The 15332-nt window shown below is 36.5% G+C and overlaps 1 protein-coding gene across 1 annotated transcript; it reads left to right on the forward strand.

The window, feature by feature from the left end:
- Nucleotides 1–3545: 3545 nt before the first annotated feature.
- LOC143572457 (alanine aminotransferase 2-like) lies at nt 3546–8080 on the forward strand. Its single transcript, XM_077057616.1, has 15 exons — nt 3546–3759; nt 4814–4864; nt 5331–5381; nt 5469–5534; nt 5612–5673; nt 5766–5844; nt 5928–6032; nt 6166–6276; nt 6395–6532; nt 6684–6758; nt 6838–6958; nt 7048–7202; nt 7288–7362; nt 7445–7648; nt 7754–8080. Exons 1-15 carry the CDS (start codon nt 3559–3561, stop codon nt 7868–7870), a joined length of 1611 nt encoding a protein of 536 aa, XP_076913731.1. The 5' UTR covers nt 3546–3558; the 3' UTR covers nt 7871–8080.
- Nucleotides 8081–15332: the final 7252 nt, after the last annotated feature.

Raw genomic sequence — 15332 nt, forward strand, 5'->3', positions numbered from 1 at the left:
CTCCATGTTGAAACCCGTTTCCCGTCCAACATGTTTCACACGATCCATCAGCACTGAACCTGTAAATCACAAAGCAACTTGAAAACAAGTTTTCATACATTTTTCCCTTGTAAAGTTGTATTTCATCTCCTCCCGGATACACAATGACTACCATGCCCTCTAAAGCCTGAAATCTACGAAGGTCCAGGCCAAAAGTGTAGACTTGTTGTCAAATGACGACTCCATAATTCTTCGAATTTAAAATCAATCAACGCTAGTGCGTGCGTGAATTGCTTCCGATTGTGTCTTCATCTCCAACCATAGTAGAAGACGATGGCTAAAGTCTGATGAAAATCAAGAGTCTTATTTTACTGAATTGTTATGTAATAATATATCTATTACAAAAAAATGAATATATAGAGAAACATAAACATGTAAACTCCTAAATTTAAGGAACTATATAAAGGAAATAGATCAACCCAATATGTTAATATTCTTTCTCTCATTATAACTCGTTTAACCCTTTTTTCTACATGAGTAACATATGTTTATAATTTAATTATCACATGCTAACTTGTTTGACATGTTTAGATGAATATGTAGCTTGTGTATAGTGAAATTTGGAGTAACGGGGTTTGAAAACAAGTCAAAAAGATATGTTTTTATTTATTTAGTAAGAAGTATGAAGTTAAATAATAATAAAAAAAGATATATGTTATCTTTATTTGTTTAGCAAGAAGTAGAAAAAACAAATCAAACGTATCTTAAAATTAAGCTAGTTTAATCATTTATTTAATAAATAATACAAAATGCTAGTTCTGACTTCTGAGTACAATAATTTTAAAATGTATCTTTTAAATATTATAATGGTTTAAAATTTATTTCTGGTTGGTTTTTTTCTTCACCGGAGTTCCAAATCACGTGCCTTGCTTTCCAAGTTCACACTTTACATCTGCAAAAGAAAACCACATGGGGTTGTGGAAGATGTTCCACATGTTACCATGGGCTTTTTTAACTTGTCATTTGTTTTGGGAAAGATAGTTTGCCAAAGGGAACTGGGTCTTATAGTTTAAGTTTCGAAACCTGATTTTATGGATTTTTTACGGTGACGAAATTTCTTTTTGATAGTGTTTCTGGATAAGTCAGGTTTTAAACGTCAAAATCAATATAACAGTTGACATCTCGTCTCAAAAAGGCTCATTTAAATATTGAGAGTAGTTTATAATGTTGTTCAAAGAGAATGCTTGCCGATATAAATAATACAATAGTCAATAGACATACTAATTAGAAAACTTATAGCACAAAATCCAGATCACAGAAGCAAAATGTAACATGTTTGCCAAAATTTTAAACAATAAAACAAATACAATTTCAAAAAATAAAATCATTAATATTCGATCTTTTATAGAAGTGATATTGGTTTTTAATACTCTTAACTTTCACTCGTTGGTGGATAACACTCCAAACTAACGATTTGTCTCCCACCACTCCCAACTTGTAACTTTTTTTCTTTTGTCACTCCCGAACTTAACGGACCCTAACCCTGTTAGTTTTTTTTGCTGACGTGACATTTTTTTGCTTATGTGGCATGCCATGTGGAAAATAACTTATTAAAAAAACTAACAAAACAACAAATAATACACACACATTCCACTACAAAAACCACCAACATTCACGTCGACCTCCACAACCTTCGGGTTCTGCCACAACCTTCATCACAATTGCTAGCCTCTAGTGCCTTCACCCTCACCATCAGCCTTCACCACCACCACTATCGTAAGCAGCCACATCAACAGCCAAACCCTAGACCAACCCAATTTACTTTGCTAAAATTCAATTTTCTTGCTTACAATCCGAATACATTAGCATAGGGCTTTTGATCTGAATAAGGAATCGAGTAGAATGTAATGTTTATTACCTCGAATCGTTGTTTTATAATTAACGGCGGGCTCGCCGGAAAAACGCGGCGGCGGCAGTGAAGGAGTCGGTGGAGGCTACCGGTGGTGGTGAAGGCAGTGAATCTAGTGGCGATGGTGAAGGTGGTGATAGAGGCTGGAAGTGGCAGTGGTGGTGGTGGTGGTGGTGGTGGTGGTGGTGTCATGTCTGTATGTGTGTGTGTTTGTATATATGTATATATATTATTGTTTTATTAGGTTTTTCTTTATTTTAATAAGTTATTTTCCACATGGCATGCCACATAAGCCAAAAAATGCCACGTTAGCAAAAAACTAACGGGGTTAGGGTCCGTTAAGTTCGGGAGTGACAAAAGAAAAGAAGTTACAAGTTGGGAGTTGTGGGAGACAAATCGTTAATTAGGAGTGTTATCCACCAACGAGTGAAAGTTTGGAGTATTAAAAACCAATATCCCTTTATAGAATTACCAACATCTTTCAAATTTATTTTCAAATTACATTGTAAGGGCACTAGTCCTCGCATGTCCTTGAAACCGAACAAGCCGAGTGCCAACTAACATTCATCTTCGATTTTATTCATTCCCCGAATGAATCCAGGTCACATGCCGCAAAAACCAATTTTTAAAACCCTCACATTTCACACTCAGATACCAAAACCAGAAACTAAAAATTGACTGCACCACCTGATGAAATGACACTGGTCCAACCAAAGGAGCCAAAATACACTACCAGAGTGTGCCCCGAATACACTAAGAAACAAACACCCTCAAATTAATGGTGTTTATAATTATCAAATCAGATTCAAGTTGTGAAGCTTTTAATAAACAAAAGGGAGACTTATGTCAAAAGAAACATAGATCGGGCTAGTCTATAAACATTAAACATATTCATCTTTGGCGTGCTTCAAAACCTGAAAGAATCCCGAACACATGCCACATAAGTCAATTTTGGATACCCACATTTCTCACTCGGGTACTAAACTCGATACTAAAAACCAATCACACCACCCGGGATTACCTCAAGTTCAAATTCAAACTCAAATTTATTCCAATTTCATCATCATCATCATCATCATCATCGTACTAGTGTATCACACAAATAGCAAAGCTATGGTAAGGTCTGAGGAGGGTAAGATGTAGACAGCCTTACCTTTACCCCATAAGAATAGACAGACTGCTTCCGGTGAGACCCCTGGCTCGATAGTAGTTTTGCATCAAGCATTGGACATAAGGCACATAACACTCAACCATCAGGACACCGGCTGATTGGTGCATGTACCCTTGTCTTTCGGCTATCAACGCCACCACATGAAGCCTGATTAACCTTCCGCCACTTTTAACGTTATTAGATTAGTAAATAACGTAACATTAATGCAATTTTACCTTTGCCCACCCGAGGGTTCATACATTATATGTGTGCACCGCAAGCAAGCGGGACGAAAAATATATTCCAATTTAACACCTGAATAAACAAAAAGGGCATATCATGTTACTAAACCCATAAACAAAGGGCAAATCTTTAAACCTTTAAACATATCTCTTCTCTGCAAATCGTGTCCGAATTTTGATTTTGGTTTTCCTTTTTGATTTCGTGCGAATACGAACCTTCTTATTGGACGCCCATCTTTATAAACCAAAACCAAAACCAAAACCAAAAACCAGCAAGCATGCGGAAATTAGTCGCCCACAGAGCCAAAACTCTGCTCACTAATTCTCTTCTAAATCCACACCGTCCATCACCATCTTCATCTTCTCCTAATTATTATTATTATAGGCTTGCTCGATTCTTAACGTCAGTACCGTCTGATACGTCTATGGCTTCCGATCACTCTACTCCACCTCTCACCGTTGATTCACTTAACCCTAAGGTCTGTTTAGTTACTATTATTATTATTATTATTATTATTATTATTATTATTGTTTAGCTTGATTATTAAGTAAAAATGTTGTTTGTTTTAGTTCGGTGACTTTATTTTTAGTTAGTTAGGGTTTTTAATTGAGTTTTGAGTTTGTGTTAATTTGTACTATTGAGTTAATTGATTTATACTTTAATGAGATGTGTATTGAATTGGATCTGTAAACACTTCAATGCAGTAAGTAAATTGATTTTTTTTTTTTTTGAAAATTGATTATTAAGTTAATGTTATTTGTTTTAGTTTATTAACTTGATTTTTAGTTATCTAAAGGGTTTTTGTTTGTGTTTTTAATTATAGTTAATTTGTACTTAAATGAGATGTGTATTAAATTCGATTCATATACACTTTAAATGCATGAAGAAAATTGGGGAAAACGAGTAGGTTTTATGTATTCACAGTCAATGACAATCTCACCATAATATTGAAATTAAGAGTGAGCAAAAACCAAACCGTTACCTGAACAAAACTGATGGCTATGGTTAAGTGAATCTGATTAACCGACTGTTCGGTTATGGTTACAGTTAATGTGTATTTGTTTACCTACTTCAACCGAATCCGAACTAAACTAGATATTGTATGTTTGTGTTTATCTAAGTTTTATACCTATATTTTCATAATTTATGCTTATGTTTCTAACCTCAAACATTTAAATGTATGCTGCAACTGTTTGTAAGTTGTAACCTAGCTTGGAACTGGCATGTTTCAGCTTTGAAACATCATAATTGAGCTTGGAACACCCTAACCGAACCATTTTCAACTTGAAGAAAGTAAAAAAGTACAAAGGGAATGCATTGGTGACTTGATTTTTAGTTATTTAGGGTTTTTATTTGTGTTTCTAGTTTCTGTTAGTTTGTAAACTCTAATGCTTTGATCTATAATTTGTGCTCAAATAATTTGATGTTTGAAGGAAAACCAGTTAATCTAAACAGATAATTGAAAGCATTATTAATGTTTGAATAAGCAATCTTAGTTACTTGTGTATTAATTTCTGCTCTTATTTTTTTAGGTTTTGAAATGTGAGTATGCTGTTCGTGGTGAAATCGTGTCACTGGCTCAGGTAATTAAGTGCATTGGTACTGCTAAAATCTCTAGTTTAACCAATCATGATTAACATATATGTATAAATTGCCTCGGCTCGGTAATAAACTGAGCTGGCTCGACTTGGCTCTATTTTAAACTAAGCTGAAAATTTAAGCTCGGGCTTGGCTTGGGTTTTAAAAAGATTTTAACAAATACATTTTAAGTTACCATTTAATAGTTCAAAATTATCAAAACATACACACGTGTGCACACACAAACACACACACATGTGTGTGTGTGTTTGTGTGTTTAATATTTTATTGGTAAATAATGCAAGCCAAGCTAATGCGCCAACCAGAGCGAGGCCACCCCGAGCCCGTTAAACAGAGTCAATTTGAGCGAGCTTTTTTCCCATCTATTTCCTGAGCAAGCTCTGAACCATGAGCTTTTTTGGAGAGCCCTAGAAAAGTTACTAAGTTAGTTGGATGATCAATCTGTTACAGAAATTACAGCAAGATTTGCAAGCAAATCCAGGATCTCATCCGTTTGAGGAGGTATTGTTTTCTATGTGTGTTTTGTTAATATTCTTTTAGGAAGTCACATGTTCTGATTCACGGGTGGTGTGCTTAAAACATTTGCAGATCATTTACTGTAACATTGGAAATCCGCAGTCGCTTGGTCAACAGCCGATCACTTTCTTCAGAGAGGTTTACATTCTGCAATTCTGCTTATTGTTGCTTTTGTATGTAGTTGTTCCTTATGATTGTGTGTTGTGTAATTATAGGTTCTCGCATTATGTGATCATCCCTCCATTTTGGATAGGAGTGAAACACAGGGTTTGTTTAGGTAAATACATATAAACTAGTGTTAGTTACGAACTTTTTCATAACTTCCTGTATGAATTCAAGTAACCTTAACATGCATCATTAAACTTACAGTGCGGATTCAATTGAGCGAGCTTGGCAGATCCTAGATCAAATTCCTGGTAGAGCCACTGGTGCATATAGTCACAGTCAGGTAAAAAAGCTGTATTTTGATCTCTGAAAAACATATATGAGCTTAGTTCTGTAGTATGACTTATTTTTTGTAACTGGCATCAGGGTGTTAAGGGATTGCGTGACACTATTGCTGCTGGAATTGAAGCTCGTGATGGTTTTCCTGCTGATCCGAATGATATCTTCTTGACCGATGGTGCAAGTCCAGCGGTATAAAGATTTATTTTGTTTATTTTTCTTTTTTCATTTGTTGTGCTTTTATTGTGTGTGTGTGTGTTACAACATATTTTAAAACTAGTGGAAAACATCAAATTGATGACAAATTGTATAATCTCTGTACCAGGTGCATATGATGATGCAGTTACTAATAAGATCTGAAAATGATGGAATTTTCTGTCCAATTCCTCAGTACCCTCTTTACTCTGCTTCAATTGCTCTTCATGGCGGCACTCTTGTATGTACTTTTGTTACCGGTTTAACTATGTTTTTACTGTTTCAAGAGTTAGTTTTTAAAGTTAAATAAATTACATATGAAGAAGCATATAATAGAGCAATACAACATGATGTTTCAGGTTCCTTACTATCTTGATGAAGCAACAGGCTGGGGACTTGAGATCTCTGAACTTAAGAAGCAACTCGACGCTGCTAGACAAAAGGGAATCACTGTTAGAGCTTTGGTTGTGATTAATCCAGGAAACCCGACAGGCCAGGTAAATAAATAATTTATTAGAAAAGGAGAGTGATTTGGCAGGTTTATTTTAAAACTAATAAATTATTATTATTGTTGTTAGTTTTTAAAAACAGACCTAGCAGTTCATTCTCTCATTTTCTAATAAATTGTTCTCAAAAATATATATGCAGGTTCTTGCTGAGGAGAACCAACGTGATATTGTCGAATTCTGCAAGAAAGAAGGTTTGGTTCTTCTAGCAGATGAGGTAAATAATTTCTACAAATTAGCCAAAACATTAAATATGAAAACATTTATGTACCGTATATATTATGGACGTTACGCAGGTATACCAAGAAAATATCTATGTCCCGGAGAAGCAGTTTCACTCTTTTAAAAAAGTAGCTCGTTCAATGGGATACGGTGACAAGGATATCCCCTTGGTTTCTTTCCAATCCGTGTCTAAAGGTCCTTTCATTTTACCTTTTTGGAATAATAACACTCGTCACGCAAGATTTTGAATCCGACTAAAAAGTTACTGTTTTTTTATTTTCCAGGGTATTATGGTGAGTGCGGGAAAAGAGGTGGTTATATGGAGGTGGTTGGTTTTAGTCCGGAGGTTAGGGAACAAATTTACAAGGTGGCATCTGTGAATCTGTGCTCAAATATTTCCGGTCAAATTCTTGCTAGCCTTGTTATGAGCCCACCAAAGGTATGTTTGGTTTTGTTACACGAAGCATTTAATACATTATGATTATAAGTTACTTAATTATTCAATATGTGCGTCATGTATGCAGGTTGGAGATGAATCATGTGAATCCTACTCTGCTGAAAAGGATGGCATCTTACAATCACTGGCGAGGCGTGCAAAGGTCGGTAATCGGTTTAAGTTTAGTAACACTCTTTATAAATTATGATTTTGTTTTTTGATATATTTTTGTTATCAAACTATAGACATTGGAAGATGCACTGAACAGCTTAGAGGGTGTTACTTGCAACAAAGCCGAAGGCGCAATGTATCTTTTCCCGCGCATTATGTTACCTAACAAAGCAATTAAAGAAGCAGAATCACTTAAAAAGGCGCCTGATGCATATTACGCCTCCCGTCTTCTTAATGCCACTGGTATAGTTGTGGTTCCTGGTTCTGGTTTTGGTCAGGTAAGAAATTAGGTTTATTAAATTTATTTGCTCAGATTAATTTTTTATAAACGTCGGTTGGCGGTTTAATGATCTTAAAATGTTGTTTTGCTTGGTTTACTATAGGTTCCTGGGACATGGCATTTTAGGTGCACAATATTGCCACAGGAAGAAAAGATTCCAGCCATAGTTACACAGTTGACTGAATTTCACAAAAAGTTCATGGATGAGTTCCGTGATTGAACGGGTACGCGTGCATTGGGGAGATTTGAAATAAAAAGGTCAAATAAATTGTTTTACAGTTTTGCTAAATGTTTTGTTGGTTGCGCGTGGAACGTTTAACGTTGTAAAAGGGGAAGTTTATGACCGGGATTCCTGACGAGTGAGACTTTTTGTTTTGTGTTGATTTATGTCGAGAACATGTTTAGTACTAGCAACGTCATCTTAAGCCATTATTAAAAGCTCATTTAATAAAAGAACTTGAAATTTTGATTATAACATCAGGATGTTGTCAATTAATCTTGAAACAATGTATTCAAACTCACTTATGAAATGTCACTTGGATACATAAACTCTACTTAAAAAAACATTAGTACCAAACATGTGAAAATAAAACATAGATATAAAATTTTCCTGCTTTTATCTAACTATTGCTCTAGTTATATTTCTTGAAATGTATAGGAGAGGGTTTGTATGGCACTTAAGATTAGGAAAGAAACGGCGAAAAGAGGGTCGATGTACGTGGAGCTATAGACGAGGTCCATAATAAGTTGTGTACGGATTAAACGGTTGCTTCATGTGTTTAATTATTTTTATCGTTTGTTAGGAAAGAAACGGCGAAAAGAGGGTTGATGTACGTGGAGCTATAGACGAGGTCCATAATAAGTTGTGTATGGATTAAACGGTTGCTTCATGTGTTTAATTATTTTTATCGTTTGTTAGTAACAAGTACTAGACGTACTAGTGTTTGAAAAACACCGGACCAAATCGCTAATATCTGAAAAGGAGTAATATAATAGACCATATAGATTATCCGGGCAATTAACTATTTTGATTATGTATAAGACCACTCCCATCAACAAACCATCAACGGTTTGTTTCACTATTTGGAAAAAAAGAAAACTAAAAAGTAAAAAAAAAATAAAAATTGACCAAACCGTTTGATGCGGCAAACCAATTCGCAAACCCATCCAATACGACTTGTCAACATTTTATTGTTTCAATGGATGTTTTTAATTTCTTTTTTTCTTTTTCTTTCATACTTACTAGTTTTAACTATAATATTGTTTTTTTCTAATAACTTTCAATAATTAAGTTTCAAAAAATATATAAAAACATAATCTTGTTCAGTCTTTTTTTTAACACATCGCTATAAATTTTATTAAAAACAGAGTTTGTAAAAAAATATGTATTTTAATATTAAATAAATATTAAGTATATTTGATGACCATAAATATAGTTTTATTTTTTAAATTAAATATATTGTTAATTATGAAATAAAGTTATTATTTTTTATATTACTAGTCATTTTTAATAACAAAAACAATAATTATAAATAATATATATATAACAAAAAAAAGTAGTGTAGGTTGGGTTGCAAATAAGTGAAAATTTTGGTTTATTTAGATTAGGTAGGTGAAAGTGAGTGAAATTAGTTTGGATTGGTTTGTGTACGTTGATAGTCTAAAAATCAACTATAAAATATAAAAAACAATTAATAAGTACCTTGTAGTAGAATTCCTTCTTATACCATTTGAAAAGGAATTCATTATATTAGTACTGTTTAATTTGTGATGATATATTTATTAAATATATGTATAATTTATGATTTTATGTTACATCAAGATGAAGAGTAAAAAAGTTGAAGAAAAAACGACTTTTTCTTTTTTGACTTTTTAGACTTAACACAAGCTAAACTAATTACTAAACTGTAATTGATCCACAAGTGGATATTATTGAAACGATTATTAATTTATAGCCACTAGATTAATTTTATGATATTTAAAACTAGTGTTTTAAATTAAAAACATCAACATCAACATCAACATTGTGAAGATAAGCCACCCTACCCCACCCATTATTATTCTTAATTAATCACTAATACTATTTCCCATCCAATAATTCAACTTATTTCTCTTGTACTGCCTACTTTTGTTAATTATGCCCATAAAAAAATAAAAAAGCTAATCCTTGTATTCATCCACTCATGCATATCGAATTAGTTCTATGCTTGCTTTGATTATTCCAATCTCTTTTTTATATTGGGATCTTTTGAAGGTAGATCGAATTCGAACGTGACTAGAATTCGAAATAATGGTTCGATTCATGTTAAAAAAAACCGAATTAGAAGGTGGTCAACTTTAACCAGAATCATATATAACTGGTGAACTTAAGCCGATATTGACTTTAAAAAATAATACACAATTCGTATTTCTATAATATTAAAGAACAAATATAACTTTCTTAATTAATGATTGGTAATTCTTAGAATAATTTATTATTTAAAAATGTATTTCTTTTTTTTATATTGATATTCACCTATTTTGTTATAAACATTAGCAAGTTTATGATATTTGACATATATATAATATCAAAAAATTAATTTTCTTTAAATTTACCATGTCCGAATACTCCCTGAGTACTCCGAGTACACCTAACTCCCCAGTCGGCAGCCTATGTCCCACCTAACGATTTTTGCAACCATGGCTCGGAATGAGATTATTTTTGGTCAACCCAATGATAACAAAGACACCCTGTTTGATTCGATTGTTTCAGTGTCGTATTTGTGGTTATCATCTCGTAATTGTAAGTTTTATTTGAACTGGGTGGCGTGACTCAAAAACCCGTTACTTAGCATGTAATTTTTGTTTTATGCCTGATTAAGTTTTTCTTTTCGAATATAGTTTTTATTTCAAGCTTGTCTTTTAAAAATATATATTTATATAACAATACATGATAATCATGTGCGAAGTAATTTTATACAAATAAATCTTCTCTCCCTCACCCCACCATAACCTTAAATAAAGATGCTTAATATAAAACTTATGTTAATCAACAACTATAAATCCTCCAATCCTAGAAACCTATTCTAATGATGGCAAAACACTAAAAATGAATATGAAGACTATTTATTTTCTAATTTTCTAATATATAGCAGAAGCCCAACACTATCTTTATTTCAAAACTTTCATAACAACATCAAATTATGGCTACAAGTATCATTTCATCACCTTTATTCCTATTTCATCCTAACCTTAATCCCATTGTAGGGGTATGGTACTAAACCCGGTTTTACGACCTTTAAGTTTATTATGTTTGGCTTATTTTATTATACGGACTAATACAATGTTATTGGGCTGAGGGGGTTTCGTGGAGGTAACCCTAACTAGGCTAGGCCCATTAGGGTACCATGATGGTGGCCATGAGGCTCTCTATATAAGGAGGTCTTCACCTCCTTATTAGGGGGGATGCTCAGTAAGAGCTGCCATCATATATTTTTGTGTCTGTAAACAAGAGATCCTGGAGATTTTTTAGCAGTCACCTCCACACCCCCAAAAAGCCATTGCAGATCTCAAGCAACCGGAGAAGAAGATAAAGGCGTGGTTCGTTCATCTCAAAATCCGTGGAAACATCGTCATGGATCAGGTCAGATTCATTTCATGCTTCGACATTGGCGCCATCCGTGGGACGGCAACGAACTACCCTTCGATTTTCGTCTCGGTCCTCAGATCTCTCCCAAGAAAAACCCAGATCTGGAAGTTTACAGAAAGAGGCTTCAAGACTTGTTCTATTAAAGCTCAAAAAGATCCATAGATCTAAAAGAGGCTTCCAGATCTGTGCAAAAATGAAGCTGAAAAGGATTTGTAGATCCAAAAAAGAAACTACCTGATTCGGATGATCAAACATCCGGATCTGTGATGGTTTTAAATTCTCTCCGCTCCGAGCTTCAGATCTATCTAGATCTGATTTACAGATCTAGATCTGGATTACAGACCTGGATTTTAGGTTTAAAATTACAATCTAGATTACGGAGACTCCCGCCGCCATGCACGCGCGCCAGCGAATTCTCACTCCGCGGAAACCACCATGTGGGTTTTGCGCAAAAGACTCGCCGCCATACATGCGCGCCCGCGAGTCACCGCTCCGCCGCCATGCATGCGCGTTGCCAAGGAGCAAGCTTCGCCACCATGCATGCTCGCCCGCGAGTCACGACTCCGCCGCCATGCATGTGCAAGCCTGATTTTGATCTTTGCATACATGTTTCACACTTCCTTTTATTAATTTGAGCAATATGACAACATTATATTGACATCAAACTAAAAATAAAACGAAGTAAAACATACATGCGCGAGCTTCAAGCTCAAACACGTTGACGAGTTCTAACTCTAAAACGTCAGGGCCTTAGCCCAATAATATGAGCCTTAGCTCAAATTACTCATAGCATCCATCCCGCGTATTGCGCGGCTCGACCATAACATACCTAAGCACAACTAAGGCAAAGCACATGCCAAAACACAGTTGTTGAGGTTTCAGGTCGGGGCCGCGCATGGGATTATAATGGATGCGCCAAATATAGACGCGCAAAGGCTAAAGAACTCATTCATAATTCCCTATAATAAATGCACGATAACGTCGCGCAAAAGAGGAATAACGAAATGCCAAGACACGTGTCAGCATATTCAAAATATCGCAAAATAGCCTGAAATATGACAACTATTAAGGAGTACTTAATAAATTCCTTACAACCTTGTTCAAATTTCAACGTGTAAGCATACCTTATATTCAACAAGCACACGCGCGCGCCATCGTGCATGCGCCACCATGATTCGATGTACCGCCATCACGCATGCGCCGCCGCGATTCAATACATCGCCACCACGCATGCGCCACCACGATTCAATACATCGCCATGACGCAGCAGCGCGCCGTCACTCATGCGCGCTAGCGCCGAGCACCGCACCACCGCGATCCAACACCAACCAACCACGTGCATTGACGATTCGTTTTCACCAGAGGGATGGAATCACGCGCAACGCGCGTGCAAGAAAAGAAAAAGAAAAAACAGGCCCTATTGAAAAAGCAAACTTGTCTAATATCTATCTTATCTCGCTCGCGCGAGACAAGACACATTAGACTGGGGGGCTTGAAGGGGGTATGCACCCGCCCTACATCGAGTGAGGCGGGTCAACCCACAAAATATAGACGAGGCTTAAAATCAGGATGTCATGAAGACACAAAGCCAAAACCTACACGTATGCTCACGCATATGCTCACGCATCACGTATGGTCACGCATATGCTCACGCATCACGTATGCTCACGCATACGCTCACGCATATCACATCCGCGCATGAAACATCTGCGCATGGCGCATATCACATACGCGCCAAACTTAAAGGTTGGGAATCCTCATAAACCCATAGGCCACGCGCCAAACTTAAAGGTTGAGAATCCTCATAAACCCATAGGCCACGCGCCAAACTTAAAGGTTGGGAATCCTCATAAACCCACAGGCCGCGCGCCAAACCAAAAGGTTGGGAATCCCCAAACCCATACGGCTACACACCATATTCAAAGGTTGGGAATCCTTATAAACCCATATGGCCACGCGCCAAACTTAAAGGTCGGGAGCCTAATAATATCCCACATGGCTACGCGCCAGCTTAATTATTCTTATAGCTCGTAAGTCGCCTCGCGCGTAAGCTTTATTATTTTATAGCTCGTAAGTCGCCTCACGCGCCAGCTTAATTATTCTTATAGCTCGTAAGTCGCCTCGCGCGCAAGCTTTATTATTTTATAGCTCGTAAGTCGCCTCGCGCGCAAGCTTTATTATTTTATAGCTCGTAAGTCGCCTCACGCGCCAGCTTAATTATTCTTATAGCTCGTAAGTCGCCTCGCGCGCAAGCTTTATTATTTTATAGCTCATAAGTCGCCTCACGCGCCAGCTTATAGCTCGTAAGTCGCCTCGCGCGCAAGCTTTATTATTTTATAGCTCGTAGGTCGCCTCACGCGCCAGCTTAATTATTCTTATAGCTCGTAAGTCGCCTCGCGCGCAAGCTTTATTATTTTATAGCTCGTAGGTCGCCTCACGCGCCAGCTTAATTATTCTTATAGCTCGTAAGTCGCCTCGCGCGCAAGCTTTATTATTTTATAGCTCGTAGGTCGCGTCACGCGTCAGCTTAATTATTCTTATAGCTCGTAGGTCGCGTCACGCGTCAGCTTAATTATTCTTATAGCTCGTAAGTCGCCTCGCGCGCAAGCTTTATTATTTTATAGCTCGTAGGTCGCCTCACGCGCAAGCTTAATTATTCTTATAGCTCGTAAGTCGCCTCGCGTGCAAGCTTTATTATTTTATAGCTCGTAAGTCGCCTCACGCGCCAGCTTAATTATTCTTATAGCTCGTAAGTCGCCTCGCGGGCAAGCTTTATTATTTTATAGCTCGTAAGTCGCCTCACGCGCAAGCTTAATTATTTTTATAACTCGTAAGCTGCCTCGCGCGCAAGTTACATTACATTATTATCGAGACGCGCACTCTATCTTTTATCAGGCCCCGCGCCACTATTGTTATGATGCGTGCTATATCTTATTCATGCTAGTGCACCATCATTATCATAAGGACCACAACATGTCACCATCATGGAGAAAACCTCCCAAAACTCAAAGACAATAAAGACAAGGCCGAAGAAAAGGGAAAAAACCGCCTCACGTCCTAACACACCTTATAAAGTCCAGCACTCCACCTAAACGCTTGCACGCCTAGGAGCAACACTGGACTTGGGGGGCTTGTAGGGGTATGGTACTAAACCCGGTTTTACGACCTTTAAGTTTATTATGTTTGGCTTATTTTATTATACGGACTAATACAATGTTATTGGGCTGAGGGGGTTTTGTGGAGGTAACCCTAACTGGGCTAGGCCCATTAGGGTACCATGATGGTGGCCATGAGGCTCTCTATATAAGGAGGTCTTCACCTCCTTATTAGGGGGGATGCTCAGTAAGAGCTGCCATCATATATTTTTGTGTCTGTAAACAAGAGATCCTGGAGATTTCTTAGCAGTCACCTCCACACCCCCAAAAAGCCATTGCAAATCTCAAGCAACCGGAGAAGAAGATAAAGGCGTGGTTCGTTCATCTCAAAATCCGTGAAAACATCGTCATGGATCAGGTCAGATTCATTTCATGCTTCGACACTATAAAAGACCTGAATTGACCCATAAGCAAACGGGCGGTGTTCGTCGATTTGGACTCTTATAAAGTTAGCAAGTTTTATAAAGACCAATTTTTTCACGTTGTATAATTTAGGTCGAATTAAATTGACATGTCAGTATATCTAAATTGACATGTTATATAACTTTAGCAAACCTTAAAGGCTTAAATAACCCATAAGAAAAAAAAGGTGGTGTTAGCATATTTGAACCTTTTTTAAGTTATGTTTTATAAGACGCATCTTCGACACGTTATATAATTTTACTAGATCCGAATAACCCGTAAGCAAAATCTTTTTACCATATCAATTTCTCGATAAACGGGTCATAATTGTCACTAATGTTTTTTAGGATTTTATATGAACTTAAATTTGCAGAGGTAAACAAGATATTGTTCATCTTCTTGAAAGAAGTCTGCTTCAAGTTAGAGATGGTGATAAAGTCAACTGACCATAATTTACGTCTTATGAAGAGATGGTAGGATAAACCATCTTAGCCGTT

This window comes from Bidens hawaiensis, unplaced genomic scaffold (genome assembly GCF_021521415.1).
Source record: "Bidens hawaiensis isolate Kalapana, Puna unplaced genomic scaffold, B.hawaiensis_p1.1 tig00025860_1, whole genome shotgun sequence".
In the NCBI taxonomy this organism is placed as follows: Eukaryota; Viridiplantae; Streptophyta; class Magnoliopsida; order Asterales; family Asteraceae; genus Bidens; species Bidens hawaiensis.